This window comes from Mastigoproctus giganteus, chromosome 9 (assembly GCF_048544385.1).
Source record: "Mastigoproctus giganteus isolate SK-2022 chromosome 9, ASM4854438v1, whole genome shotgun sequence".
Lineage (NCBI taxonomy): Eukaryota > Metazoa > Arthropoda > Arachnida > Uropygi > Thelyphonidae > Mastigoproctus > Mastigoproctus giganteus.
The window spans coordinates 161,930,804-161,946,870 of NC_143583.1; the positions used below are offsets into that span (position 1 = coordinate 161,930,804).

Genomic DNA, 16,067 nt, shown 5'->3' on the forward strand with positions numbered 1-16,067 from the left:
AAGAAAATGAAAAAAGGCAGTAAAGAATATGAGTAAGTTCAGGAGCACAGGTTTGAGAACAAGTGGAGAAATACCATCGGGACCTGGAGATTTCTTATCATCAAGATTTGTCAAATCCTGACATCCTTTGGACGGAAGACCAGAGGAGGCATTTAATGGAGCGTGTTGGGAATGATGGGAGGTGTTTTACCAAGATAATTAATACATGAGTTGGAAGAAATATGGGATGCTAGCAGGTCAGCATTATCCTTGGCTGAAATGGCAACAGAACCATCTGGTTTGGACAGAGGTGGGAACAGAGATGGGCAAAAGTTGCGGCCAATAGCTTTAGCAAGAGACCAGAATGCTCGGCTACTAAAGAAGAAGTTTTCTACTCTTAGCCTGTTCAAACTCTAGTTTGGACTGATTAATAACGGCTTTACAATTGTTGCGAGCTTTGGTGTACAGAAAATGAAACTGGAGAATTAGAAACAAGCCAATTATGATATGCAACATTCTTCTCTTGAACAGCCTTAGCACATTTATTGGAAAACCAAGGTTTAGATAAAGGATGAGATTTTAATGTGGAGTGTGGGATAAAGGATTCCATTCCTGCAAGAATAATTTCAGTGACACGATCTGAGCAAACATTGACATCAGAAGTTTTGAAACAGTAATCCGACCAAGGAAAAGAAGAAAAGATGTCTCGCAGGTCATCCCATTTTGCATTCTTGTAATGCCAAACAACACGAGGTTGGGAATAGCCATGAGATAAAGGTTCCATTGTAGAAGAGACAATCACCAAGTTGTGATCTGAAGTGTCTAAAGGAACTCTCACTTCGACCGTGTACTTAGAAGGGTTGTTTGTGAGAAAAAGATCAAGTGTATTGGCTGTATGATTAGGATTGTCCGGTATTCTTGTAGGTAAATGAACAATCTGTGCAAGGTCATTAGTAATTGCAAAAGCCTCAGCATCTCGACCAGCTGGGTCAGTGTGACTAGAAACCGGAAGCCAGCTGGAGTTGTGAACATTAAAATCACCAAGGAAAATTACCTCACTGTTAGGAAAGTTGGACTGGAGAAAGTCAAGTTTCAAAGAGAAGAAGTCAAAGAGCTCCAAGTGATTAGTGGAGCAAAATGTATAGCAAAATAATAAATAATATAATTAAAATTATCTCTGATGAAATATTAATAGAAGAACAAGCAGAATTCAGAAAAGGAAGATCATGTACAGATAATATATTTGTATTAAAACAAATAATAGAAAAACGAAGAGTTTAATTTCGAATGCATTTGGCATTTATAGATTATGAAAAAGCATTTGATTGAGTAAACAGACGAACACTATGGGACATATTGAGTTATAAGGGATACCTAAAGCTTCTTACAAAAAAAAGAGTTTATATAAAGGAACAAAAATAGTAACAGGTACAGGTAATAAATTAACAGAAGAAAGTATAATAAATCAAGGAGTTAGACACGGATGTAACTTGTCACCAACATTATTTAACACATATATAAAGGATATGATATATAAATGGCAAGAAGAAATTAATACAGGGATATATTTAAATACAAAGAATAGGATTAGTACACTGTTATTTGCAGATGATCAAGTAATTATTCAAGATAGTGAAGATAATTTACAAAGATCAGGATTTAAATTAAACCAAATAACAGAAGAATATACAGTTAATATATCAACAATGAAAACTACAACAATGGCTTTTAAGGGGAAAAATAGGATGAGAACAAAAATAGTTATAGACAATAAAATATTAGAACAAGTAGAACATTTTAAATATCTAGGATGTAATATAACATATGATGTTGAAGAAGATATGAACCAGAAATTGCAAAATTTCAAAATATTTGTGGAACAATAAAAAGAATTCTGGCTAAGAGAACAAGGAAAGAAACATAATTGAAATTTCACAAAGTAATGGAAATACCAACACGTTTGAAATTTTACAAAGTAGTATGCAACACCAACACTTCTTTAAGGTTCTAAAACATGGATACCGAAACAAAGAGACATTAATAGAATACAAGCTGCAGAAATGAAATTTTTAAGATATGTTAAAGGATGTACAAAATTAAATAAAATACCAAACATAAATATTAGAAAGGAATTAAAGATTTACTCAATTAATGAAAAAAATTATAGAATATAGACAAAGATGGAAAGAACATGTAGAAAGAATAGAAGATAATAGATTCCCTAAATTAGCTTACACATAAAGAGCAAAAGAAAAAAGAGACAGAGGAAGACAGAAGAAAAGATGGGCAGACCTCTGTGATATTGGAACAGGCAGATTGCCTAATCCAGGAAGGAAGACAAGCCAAGACAAGGTTGACTCATAGAAAGTACTTGATTATTGAACAAAAAAAAAAAAAAAATTTTTTTTTTAGGCAATAATAAATTTGAGGATATTTCCCTAATATCAGAGGTAATATTCTAATTCCTGTATGTAGAAGTGAGCTCAGGAGTTTTGGCACCTAAACTGACATGCTGTATGATTGCAATCAGAATTGAAATTTGGTTTAATTGCTTTCACAAATAAACAAAAATTGATTCTGAAATTCAAAAATTGAAACTGTGAAATTAAAGAACTTGGGAACTTTTATTTGCAAATAAATTTTATAATTATTCATACTTACATTTAAGTCACACAGGAGATTAGGCAGGCAAAGGCAGATTATGAGAAATCTTAGGCAAAGGATCAAAAGAAAAACAGAAAAGAGTTCTTTACCTATGTAAACACTAGATGGAAAGGGATAAATCAGATTGGTCCACTGGATATTGATGGTTCGACTGTTGATGATCCTGCTCAGGTGGCTAACAAACTTAATGAGTATTTTGCATCTACATTCACACAAGAGGAGTTATTCAGGGAGGGGAATGCCAGTAAAAAAAGTAAATTGCAGCCATTATCAACCCACTGCAGGACGGAAGCCTCCTCAACAATTCATGCTGAGAGAAAAATGGACCATAATCTGCCACGCTGGTCCAGTGCGTGTTGGCAGATCGACCGTATTCAGCAGTCAGGGGCTTGAATCCCGGTCTACTCAAAGAGCATGTGCTACTGCACTCCCACTCCTGCCCACTTGGCTACGGAGGCCTGAGGTGAATTAAACTCTCGCAGTGAGCTAGTTGATTTTGTAATAACTGAGAGCAAAGTGGAGGAGAAATTATTGAAGATAAACATAAAAAGGGCACCCAGGGTGGATGGGATCTATCCAGTTATATTAAAGGAAGTAAGCAAACCCTTAGCCATAATTATGAGAGCTTCCTTGGACTCAGGGGAGGTACCCATGAACTGGAGATGTGCAAATTCTGACCCCAATTCACAAAGAAGTATCAAAGGGCAACACAAATAATTATAGACCTGTTAGTTTAACTTCTGTTCCGGGGAAATTAATGGAGGCACTGGTTAAAGAAGCATTGCAGGATCATCTAGACAAGACTTCGGTTATAGCTTGGACACAGCATGTGTTTGTTAAGGGGAAGTGTTGTCTGAAAAATTTCATTGGATACTATGATGTAGTCACAAAGGAACTGGATGCAAAGAATAACTTTGATATCATATATTTGGATCTTAGAAAGGCCTTTGATACTGTTGCACATGGAAGACTGCTGCACAAATTGGACACAAATTGCTGCTATGGATAAAGGGATGGTTGAGTGGGAGAAAAGAGAGAGTGGTAATCAATGGACACAGCTCATCGTGGACTAATGTTATTAGTGGAGTCCCTCAGGGTTCAGTGTTGGGTCCATTGTTGTTTTCTGTATTTAAAAATGATATTGATGATGGTATATCAGGCTTAATGTCCAAGATTGCAGGCGATACGAAGGTTGGCAGGGTTGTTAAGGACACTAACGACAGTACACTTCTGCAACAGGATCTAGAAAAGTTAAGCAGATGGGCTGCGAGGTGGCAAATGATGTTTAACATTGACAAATGTAAAGTACTACATATGGGAAGCAGTAACCCCCAGAGTAACATATCAACTCTGTGGGACTACACTGACAGTGGTAGAGAATGAAAAGGACCTGGGGGTAATAGTGCAGGCAGATATGAAGTTTTCTGAGCAGTGCAGATGGTCTGCAAGAGTAGCTCATGGTGTCTTGTCAGGGATATACAGGAATGTTTCTAGCAGGAATAAGGAGATGATTATCCCCTTGTATAACCTTGTATAATGCTCAGACCACACCTTATACAGGTTTGGAGGCTTCATTTTAAGAAGGATGTAGAGCTGTTGGAACGAGTACAGAGAAGGGCAACAAGATTATGAATAAAGGCTTACATTTTGCAGATTACAGTGTCTGGGAACTAGGCACCTGCAGGGTGATCTGATTGAGGTGTATAAAGCCATGAATGGCTTGAACATACTCAATGCTGATGGGATTCTTCCTCTTGCTCAGAATAATCACCTGAGAGGGCATAAATTGAAATTGAGCAAATACAGTTGTAGGATAGATGTGTGGAAGTTTGCCTTTAGCCAATAGGTAATTGACTGGTGGAACAGACTTCCATCTTTTGTCGTGGAAGCTGATAGCCTAAATAAATTTAAGGCTGAGCTGGACAGGTATTTGGACCGAACAGAGGGGTGAAATGGGAACGCTTTTTTTTTGGCTGATGCTGCATAAGCTTGCTTTCTTGCATCGTATGCCTCTACTAATACTAACTTCAAATCATCATTTAATGGTTTCACAGCTAGAGCTTCTCGGTGTAAAGTACAACGAAGGCCAATTATGTTTGAAGCAATACTGCACATTAAAACTTGAAGCCCTAACGTGACCCTTATCACAGCTGCGATGCCATCCATCTTTATTCCACAGAGTTTATTCCAGAGCAAATTATGTTGATTACCAATAGCTTGTAGTTTACAAAATATATCAGCTGCACAGATGCAATTCTCAAGAGACAAGCAAAACACACTCTTCCTAAAATCTTCTGTCGTGAATATATCTCACAAATGCCATTATACAGGCAGAAATAGTAATGTCTGTGTTCTCATCGATTTAAATACTTCATGTTTCGGTTGGTTGTAGATCCTCAATCAGTTGCTCCTTAATATCCTCTGCCATATCAAAAATTCGTCATTCACTGTTGAATTACTCAGCAAGATCTGGTCAAATAATCCAACTTCCCCCTTACCAAACATGTTGTGAACTATTAATTTTGCTGTTGGAATTATAAGTTATTCAGCAAAGCTGGGCAGTTTCTTTTTCTGCTCAATAAGTAAGAAAACCTCATAACACACTTTCAGTGCTGAATGATGACCCTGTGTGAAAACACCATAGGCATCCAAGCCTTTGCCACTTCAAATTCTTTTCTTTCAGTTTGAAGTAATCAATGTCTTTGTTCAAAAGTTCAGGATGATGTGCCTTCAGATGCTGTTTCAGCTTGCTTGGTTTCAACAATTCCAGTGACAGAACCAACAAGCTGACAACACACTAAGGCAGGGGTAGCCAACTTAATCTGTGATGCAATCCACTTTTTTCTTCAAAATATGCCGCAATCTACCATCTCAAAAAGTTCATTGCACATGGTTAAAAAAGTTAATCAACACATATTGAAAATTGTTGTTTATAAATTTTAAAATTAAATACAATTCAGAATTCTTATTCTAAATTAATATATATTTAAATTTTTAATGTATGTGAAGTTTGTGTCTTCATGTCATCTGCCAAACTTTCAAAATCGGGGATATACTGTGATAAGGACAAGCGTAAGAATCTTATGTATGCAAGTCCGTAAGAGTACAGCGATTCTTCATCTTTGTTTGTTTCCAATATGAAAAGGCCAATTCACACAGATATGTAGAACCAAAACAGGAATTTAAAAGTTCACTGCATTTTTTTACACTTGGGTACTTCTCTCAGCAAACATATTTCCAAAAGTCTTTTCTGATGATCTGGCTTTTAGGAAGATATTGTTTTGCAATGTAATAATTTTATTTTCAAGTAATATTTTTTTTCTCCATGTGGAAAAATGGCGATTTTTTCTGCAATTTGTTTCGTATCTAAGTCGACATTAAATGGATAAAAATATATTGAACAATGTCTTCAATTGTTTTAAAATCACAGAATCTGGTTTCGAAAACATTCACAACTTTCTCAATTTCAGAAAAATATTTCTCACTATTAAATTCAAAAACAGGTTTTCACATCTGGCGAGTATGAGCTTGTCACACCCAGAGTTCTGAGCTGGACATCATCATTCTTCTATTTCTTGGTGATTTCCTTTTACTTCTCTCTCTCTCTCTCTCTCTCTCTCTCTCTCTCTCTCTCTCTCTCTCTCAGAAATTATTTTTTGGCTGGTGCAGCATAAGCCTCAGACTTCCTTACACCATACAGCTATTAATAATAAATAAATAATATTTTTGCAAACGATCTTGGATATTTGCAAAATGATAGCTTTTTTTTTTTTTTTTTTTGAGATCCTTAGCCATTGTCAAAAATTGATATTTATATGCAGATATACTACTAATCGCGTTACCCACATTTTTATTTTTTCCAAATTCAGATCACTTTAATTTATCGGTCACACAACCACTCCATATCTTGTAGCTGCTGATAAATATCTCCCCTTTGATTAACAATTTTCTTAATTTCATTCAGCAAATTTCGAAATCTCTGTAGAAACTTACTCTGACTCAGCCACCTCACATCTGTGCGTAATATCAGATCTGGTTTATTTTCATCAAGTTGCATTTTTAAAATGTCTCCTTTGAAGAGATTGTCCTCTGATGGAATTCATGATTTCGAAAGTTACGTCCGTAACACTTTTAGTATTTAATCTTTTGCTGGCTAACGCTTGTTAATGGATGATACTGTGGTAATTCATAAAATCTGGGAATTCGCCATCCTTTTGGCACAATGCGATGAATCCATTAAGATGCCCCATCGTTGCTTTAGCTCCATCTGTTGTCATTGATAAGAGCTTAAATAGTGGTAATTTAATTTTTTTTGAATAAAATTTTTGAATGCATTAAATATATCAAGACCTATAGTTCTTTCTTTTAATGAAACAATATCCAGCAGTTCGTCTCGTGGCGGAATCATCGAAAACCATACAAATGAAAACGAGCAATTGAGCTGTATCACTGAAGTCTGTAGATTCATGTTGTAAAGAAAAGGACATGCAATTAGCAATATGAGCACGCAATTGTTTGCTCACATTTTTACTCATTTTTTCAATGCGTTGCATCACAGGATTTCGAGATAATTGCAGATCTTGAAGAGCACGTTTAAGCCAAGGAAGCATTGCAAGTCAAACAAGAACATTTTTCTTTTATCATTACAAAAAAGTATTCTAGTTCCCACTCTTGATAAAAATGATACGTCTTAATCTTTTTCATAGTATTCATTTTAAATCAAAGAGTATTAAGTTAACTTGTAAGTATTGTCCAGTTATTAATATTAAGTAAGCTAAATAAAAAATCAATACATACACTGCTCTCCACAACATAACTCCGTGAATTTTCACTAGACAAGCCTAGCGGCTGCACAGCAACAAGAGTACTCACGTGGTTCAATGGATTTGTAATAAGCTTATGCATTGGGGCGCATAATAATAACATTTAGATTTTGACTAATCTATTTTTTATATATACAGTAGAACGTCATTTATCTGGAATAACTGATGTCAAACCTCTTTCAGATAATCGAGCCGGAAAATTTTCCAAATAATTTTTCTGGTAAGATTAAATAAATTTAATTAAACAAATAATTAATTAATTTAATTAATTAAATCTTAGCTACAATTAAATTAAATAAAACAATATATAAACCAATAATGGAAAACAGAAACATCCATCCAGGCATTTTTGTACAAAACAGAAAAATTAGAAAGATTTTTAAATGCTCTTAGTTTTTTCGACTTACCGATAACGAGCACGGACAATCTATGCATCCCAGTGGATGCATAGATTGTCCAGCATTTCTGGATGCATAGATTGTAAAAGCATTTCTCTTTTAATGGCTAGGGTTTTTCTCTGTAATGCTTTCTATAATAAGCCTGTCTCATCAACATTATAAACGTTTTCTTTCTCATAATTTGCTATAACTGAAGCCCCGTTACTTTTCAAAGGACACCACTGCCGATTCGTCAGCAGAAAGTTTCTCGCCTTGAATATCTATTGAGTCACGTATACCATGTCTTAGCCAATCTGTGCTTGTCTTAAAATCTTCATTACCTAAACCTAAACTTCGCTCTGAAGAAAACAAAGTGAGTGAGTTCTCTAAAGTGGCATTTTCAGATTATGACAGTCTTTTTTTCTGCTAGATCCTCCTTCACTTTCCATGATCGACATAAATTCTGTTATAGCATTAGAATTTTTCTTGAGAGTAAATTGTTGAAGTCCTCACATTAAACTCTTTGGTGAGATTTCCTAAATTTTCACCTTTTCTAATTCTATTAATAATTTTGTTTTTTGTTGCAATGTTTAAACTACGCATTTTCTTTTCATTCACATTTTACCATAAAAAATGAGAAAAATAATAAATAAAAAATAAGTTTCGGGACGATATTATTCTTACCGAATCTGGAACCAAACTTATCTGATATTCACTCATGGTTTCCAAGAAAACCCAGCAGTCTCATATTTTTCTACAGCACATTTCTGAAGGTCACAACCACAAAACAATATAAACAATTTGCAATTTTTGGTATATTGGGCTTTTTGTTTGTACAATATGTTATAAACAGGTAATAAACTCGATCTTTCACTTATTATAATCAAAATTCAATTTGCAAACATGATCACTATAACCGGAGCTTACTATACAACTGTTAATAAAAAAAAAAAAAAAAAAAGACCAGCCTTTCAAATTATTCCGGATAACCAACATTCTACTGTATTTAAAATTCGTCATGACGTGACAGACCAAAATTCAAGCTGTGATCTACAGGTAAATCGCGATCGACTTGTTGGCCACCCCTGCACTAAAGCATTGTCTTTCTCTTTTCAAATAATACTAGTGAATCCAAACTTGAAGGTTTGCATTGTACAGTAGAGGACAAAAAAACAGCATCACTTGTAAATTTTGCAAATAACATCTTTTGCACTGCATTGTGGGTTGCAGAAATGTTCGAAATGCATTTGTCAGATGGGATAAATATCTCTATGAATGAAATCCAATTAAAAGACTTCACCCAATATACCAAACTGCCTTAAACATCTTCCCAAAGTGAAAAATGCGTATAATTAATGGAAATATGAGAAATCATGCAAATGGCAATCATGACAACCAAACATACATTTTATTGCATTTATGTGTACAAACTGAAATGACAAGTTAACATAATAGTATTATGTACTGTAAATCAGCATAATAAGTCTTCAATATTTTGTTGTTCCTCCTTGAGTTGCAATTACAGTCTTGCAATGATCTGGCATAGAGATAATCAACTTCTGGATATAACGGTTGCCTAATTTTGTGGTACCACACCCTTACAATGCTCTCCTGCAGGTGAATCTTACTTGTTGGCTTCTTCTGAGCAATTTTAGACAACATTAAAATACCAGCAATTTTCAATAGGATTCAAATCTGGACTGTTGCCGGGGCATTCCAACACTGTAATGCCAGCATTTCTGAGATATGAAGGCACCTTAAAGGAGAAAAAACGAGGGAAAACATTGGTGTAAGTATGTTTTAAGCCTTGAATGTCAAAAAGACAAACTCATTAACCCTAAATAGCATAAAACTTACCAATTTTGCTGTGTGGCAAGGTGCCGAGTCCTGTTGAAAAATGCAGTTTTGGACATCTGTGTGGTGATCCCTAATAACGGGTTTCAGGCACTTCTTCAAAGTAGCAGTGTAGGTTTCTGCATTCACTGCTCTGTTAAAAAACTTAATTCGCCCCACCCCTTTGTTTGTTATGCATCCCCAGACCATCTGACTGGCAGGGAACTTTATGGTCAGTGTTATTCAGTCAGGATGGTATGCCTCCAATTCGTCTTCTGACAATATCGCTTCCCATCCGAGCCATGCAGGATGATCGATTCGTCAGAAAAGATGACAGTGTCTCATTGCCCTTTTGTCCATGAAACCTGCATTTTAATGAGCACATATACCATTCCAACCTGCATTTATAGAAATGGCTGAGGCAATGCCTTGCAATTACTGTCCGATGCAATAGAAACATTATATGATACAATACCTTTGCTTTGTTGTTGTTGTTATTTGGTTTTTAGGAGCATTAGCAACTAAGGCCATATTGCTCCAGGGATATGCGGTGGTCATTCCCTGACCTTTCCGCATCCTCCGTATTTGGTGGCTCACGGGCTCGAACCCCGTTCTAATCCAGAAGCGTGCATTACACACTACTGTTCCTGCCCACCTGGCTATGGAGGCCCCTTTGCTTTGTGACAAAAAAAATGTAATCAAACAATATGAGTACAGAGAAGGGCAACAAGAGTGAAGGGGTGCTCTTATGAAGAAAGGTTTAAGTTCTGCAAATTGCAGATTTTGGAGACTAGGCACCTCCAAGGCGATCTGATTGAGGTGTATGAGGACTTGAATGGATTGAGCAGGCTCAATGCTGATGGAATTCTTCCTCTTGCGCAGCTTACAAACCTGAAGGGAGCACAGATTCAAATTGAGGAAAGACAGTTGTAGAATAGATGTGCAGAAGTTTGCTTTTAGGCAGCAGGAAGTTGATTGCTGGAACAAACTTCCATCTGCTGTTGTGGAAGTTGATAGCTTAAATAAATTCAAGGCAGAACTAGACAAACATTTGGAAAGAATGGATCAGTGAAATGGGAAGGGGTTTTTTTTTTTTTTTTGCTAATGCTGTATAAGATTGCTTTCTTGCATCATGTGCCTATACTAATGCTAATGCTAAATTTTTGTACAGTTTTTATGTAAATTATCTTTACCATGTTTTAAAAATACTGAAAAATTAACTTTCCTAGTTTATTTGTCATCTATTAAATACTAAAAGAAGAAATGGTTAATCATGTACAATCTTCACCTTTAATTGTCACAGCAATGTCCTCTTTTGAGAATCCTGGAGCATATATTTCAAATAATGCTAAACGACCTATGCTAAAAGCATGGAGTGCTTCCCCTCTGGCAGAAATGTTCTCTGCTTGATCACTAACTTCACATTTCCAAGGCGAGCCTAAAATAAATTTTAATCAAGGTTTGAATTTGTATTGTTTCAAAGTAATTTCAGTATATCTTCACAAAAACAGTAACATGAATGCATCTCACCTGGAACTGAATGACCATTAAATTTCATTTCAATAGCATGCATTGTAGCAGTATGAGGAATAAAAGATGCAAGAAAATGATGATTTCCTAAGCTCTTCACATTACTTGTAACGTGTCCTCCGTTAACCAGAATCTCAAGGTTACCTGATCCTGCCTCTGCACCATCAACTGAAAAATAAGCAGGGGGGGGGGGGGGAGATTTAACTAAAATAAGATACACTCCAGCAGATTTCTCAAACACCTCGGCATAACCAAATAAATCTCCTTACCATGAGAGAGACAAGAATTATAAATTTTAGTCATTTATCAAAAAGTTGCTTACAAAAGTTAGTTAAAAAAAGAAGTTAAAAAAAAAGATGTAATGAATGCAAACCAGGTTTATTCATCAGTAAAACTGGATGTTATTCATACTAGATAACCAGAGAATGCTAGAACACAAGATATATTTGTGCAAAATTTTGCACCAATTTTAATTTTGTGCTATATGCTTTCCAATTAAGTCACCAGAGTGCAAATACTTTCAAGAGTTTTTAAAAACAGGTAGGCAAAATTTTACAATACAGTGAACACCATCACATTGTGACGGGCCAAATTAGAGCAGCAGTTTCTTTATTAAATGAGGTTATGTGGGATGGGAAGTATTAGATATTTCTATTCTCCTCCTCAAGCAACTGTGATTTAATTCACAAATTTAATGTGCCACTACAGAATAAATGGGCAGGGGGTTAGCTGTCACCAATCAAAAAACTGTCTAATCCACTGAAATTTTGATCTACAGCCTGTAATTTGTCGCAGGCGAACATCTATCTGAGATAAAAGTTCAGCTCCAATCATACTAACTTCTTTGATAATTAAAGCACGTACATATTTTAAGAGAGTGCAATATTGTTGAGCAACTTCATAAGACAGGCAAATTCTTCGATATCGAAATTTTCAATGAGGTGTGCACAGTAGTACCATTAATAGCTACAGCAGCTTTTCCAATAGAAGTTATATAAGCATTACAGAAATTATCGGTGCTAGTAAAACGATTATAAACTTTCATCAATAATCGAATCACGAATGTCTTGCCACAGCCAGAGGGACCAGTAAGGAATATTTGGATAGGTTGACAATTAGGTTCAAGTAAAGTATAAATGAGATGCAATAAAATTCCTTCATGTTTTAAATTAGCTTTTCGCATTAAATTCCAAAACTGATCATTTGGCATTAAATTTTCTCATATCTTTGCTATTGCACCAATTCTAAATCAGCTTGGTGCTGATTTAGAATTGCTAGTAGAATATCAAAATTCATTTCACTGTCTGGGTGTTCGTATAAATCTTTAAATGGATCAGCATCCCAATAAAGCAACATTGCTAAGTTTTGTACATCATTGATGATGGCTGCATCAGCTTCGATGTCAGTATGGCATTTTCGCGACAGATCTCCATGGTTTTCTGAATATCTAAATCAGATTCATAACTTTTACGACATCCTAAAATAACTTGTTCCTGTTCATTATACAAAGCAAGGAATTTTATTTCAGAAAGTATTTCCTCTTCTTTACTTTGAAAAGGTAAATGAAGAGTAATCATCTCTCGTTTCTATTCAATCAAGTCATATCATAATTTTGACATCAAAATATTTTTAGCTTGATTTGATTTGAGTGTTCTAGTCACAAGAGCTACTGTGGATAAAATGCGCCTGGAAGGTTTTATATGCCAGTTCTGTTTGTGTTTGTATTTTGCCATAAATGATTTCCGAGGGTCATGGGGTGTCTATATTTTGGTGCAGAGATAACATTTCATTTCATATTTGATTATAGAAATTTATTTTGTTGGAACTGAAAAACATCTGCTATATTTTTCCTGTCTTCCAATGAGAGTGAGGGAGTGATGCAATGATTATTAACTCTTTAAAGCAGTTTCAGCACTCAGCTGCAAAAGCTGCACAAGTAATCAGTACATGTTCCACTGTTTGTTGTGTGGCAGGTAGGACATAAAGAGTGATCCTCTCCTCACAAGAGATGACAGTGGCTGAAATGAGTGTGTCCTATTCTTAACCTAGCAAGTATCACTTCATCATGTCTCTGTTGTTGTATGCTGGATTTCCATGGTTGGAGTACACTTTTAATTTGGCGCAATTTGTTATTGGTTAGAACTTCCCATTGCTGTTGTCAGTGATGTATCCCGCTGTGATGAATAACTTATTTGTGGTCTGAGAAAGGAATGTATTTTGGGTGCAGATATATTGCTTCTTTAGCAGCTTTGTCTGCTTGTTCATTGCAATATATTCCGACATGACTTGGGATCCAGCAAAGTCTAATATTATGACCTCATTCAATGAGTTTTGTTACTCTGCATTGGATCTGTTGCTGGAGTGGGTGTTTATTACAACGTTTTGACGTTTTGTATAGCTAGCATGGAGCTAAGGAAGTCTGTGAAAATGATGCTGTTCTGAGAGCTTGAAAGTCGATTTGATTTAATGCTAACATAATGGCTTGCAGTTCTGCAGTATAAATGCCACAATCTTTTGGGAGTCTTTGGGCGAATGTGATACCTGAAGAATAAACTGCTGCTCCCACTTGAGATTCAGTTTCTGAGCCATTTGTATATAGGATGCAATGATTGTATATAGGACCTAAAAATTGTTACATGTAAACAGCATGCAGATGTTGATAGTTTATATGAGGGAGAGCTTGTTTGCTCCAAAAGTGGAAAAAAAAGTCGTATGTATGTGGCTCTTTGATTATCCATGGTGGCGTAGATTGCTCTGTCAGTGGAGTAATAAGATCTAGATTAAGTTCTCTACTGAGGAGAAGGTTTTTAATCTCATGCTCGCAAGTTTATTGATTCTTTGTTGTTGTTGATAATGTTGTCCGTATTCTGATGTAAAAGGTTTTCTGTAGGGGGTGACCTGTTAAGGATTTTATTTTAGCTGCATAAGAAAGTAATTGATTATGTCTTCTGATTTGTAAAGGAGGTTCTTGAGCCTCGGGTACAGGCTCAGCAAAGATAAAGTACGAAAAGCACCAAGGGCTATTCGGAGCGTGCAGTGATGTACTGGATCAGATGATGTACTGGACTCTTATGTGACTGATATGCTCTAAAAAGGTCAATTTTTTGTCAAAAAAAGACAGAGGTCTTGTTTTTGACAAAAAAATGGGGACTTCTCCTGGCCACCCATTAGATCTACAAAACGGTCTCCACAGTTGCAACACAATCATTGCAGGGGTTCCACTAGACCTATTAGTACTTTATATGGGACTAGGCTACAGAATACAGAAGAGGATTCCTGCAGCAATCCTTGGCATCCACCTTAACTTAAACACAGGCATGAAAAGAGAGAGGCTGCGCTGCTATAATGAGCTAGTTCATATATGGCAGACATGATGGAACACAAGCAACAAGGAACTAGTCACAAAAAAAACTTCATACCGGATGTTATAATTATCATGGCAAACAAAATCTGCTACAAAATGGTTTACTCTTACGATGGAAACCTCCTATCTAGTCACAGGACATGGGATGCTCAATGAGAAATTGTTTCAATTTAGGCTTGCAGAGTCAGACCTCTGTTTCTGTAGAGCGAAAGAGAACTGGTCCCACATACTCTTCGACTGTGCAATATATGATAAATCCAGAGAAAAGCTGAGGAATAACGTCCAGGAATTCTTTTCAGCTGCAGTGGAACAACTAATTCAAACACCATGTAATCTTGCAGTACTCCAGGCCTTTGCAAAAGAAGTTTTTGTTTGGAGGAAGAGGCTTATTCTGAGGACAAACCCGGTTCTGCCGCAGATCAAATCTGAAGATAAAATTGGACAATAAGAAGATTAGTTTTACCAATTAGACCTGGACAATACTTGTTGAGTTTTAAAAGTCTCTTTATGATATTAGAGTTCTTGGTAACCACAACTGTTTAAGATATGGATGAGTTGTTAGTGTAAATTTTGTTTTTTATTTTGTTTTTTTTAATTAATTTATATATTTTAAGTTTTTATAATGTTTTATTTATTTATTTTATGAAAGATGTAAGGTACTCAGTTGAGAGTAGTTAAGCAGATTTGAACTTACATTCTTGGGTGCTGCCTTTATTTTTAATAAATAAATAAAATAAGACCTTAAAAATGAACACTATTTTTAACTGGGATGGTCTGTTCTTTCAGCCTGATTCAGGATCAAAGTGGAGATTCCTTTTTCTACAGAAATGTATACGTACGGTGTTTTTTATTGAAATTTTATATCCATTCTTTTCTGTCCATTCTATGACTGTTTATGGCTACTTGTAATTGTTGTTCTTTTGTCCTCATATGCTGCGCTTGATAAGAAATGCTGAAATCATCTGCATAAACAGTTGAAGATGTTGTTTGGCATTTGTTCTATTATTGTACTGAAATGGACTGCAAAAAGTGTGGCACAGTACAGATCCTTGCGAGACCCCCTTCTTCCTGACAGTATGTTTTAGAAAGTATTCTTGGATATTGACAAAGTCAATACTGATGTCCCAGTGTGCATGTATATATAATTGGCAATGAAGTAAACTAAAGTAACATTTTCTAGTCCTGGAGGCCTTTTCTCATACTTACCAAACCAATACGCAACACGGTAGATATATAAGTTACAACAACTGAATTCTTGGACAATTAATGTAGCAAATATCAAGCAACCTCTTGACTAGTAATTTCGACATAGTTCTGCAGCATGTAAGTGCTTAATTTTCTTGCAATTTCAACGATGTCAAACTCAGGATACTCATTCATAATTTCAATAATTTTACGTTGTAACACAAAAGGATTGAAGGGATTATGCCATTTTTCATGAAGTTCTCGTTTCAGAAAGACTTTTGGCCGAGTAAAACCAGCTCAAAGTAAATTGAA

General features: G+C 35.6%; 1 protein-coding gene across 2 annotated transcripts in view; it reads right to left on the bottom strand.

Annotated features, from left to right (window-relative positions):
* jbug (filamin-type immunoglobulin domains fbug) overlaps positions 1–16,067 on the bottom strand; it is a 1,114,928-nt gene that overhangs the window by 806,775 nt on the left and 292,086 nt on the right. For both annotated transcript variants that reach the window (XM_090381438.1, XM_090381439.1), the window contains exons 14-15: positions 11,207–11,374; positions 10,965–11,114 (exon numbers count right to left, since the gene is read on the bottom strand). In XM_090381438.1, coding sequence (XP_090237564.1) covers positions 10,965–11,114; positions 11,207–11,374 — 318 coding nt within the window. The remainder of the gene's footprint in view (positions 1–10,964; positions 11,115–11,206; positions 11,375–16,067) is intronic.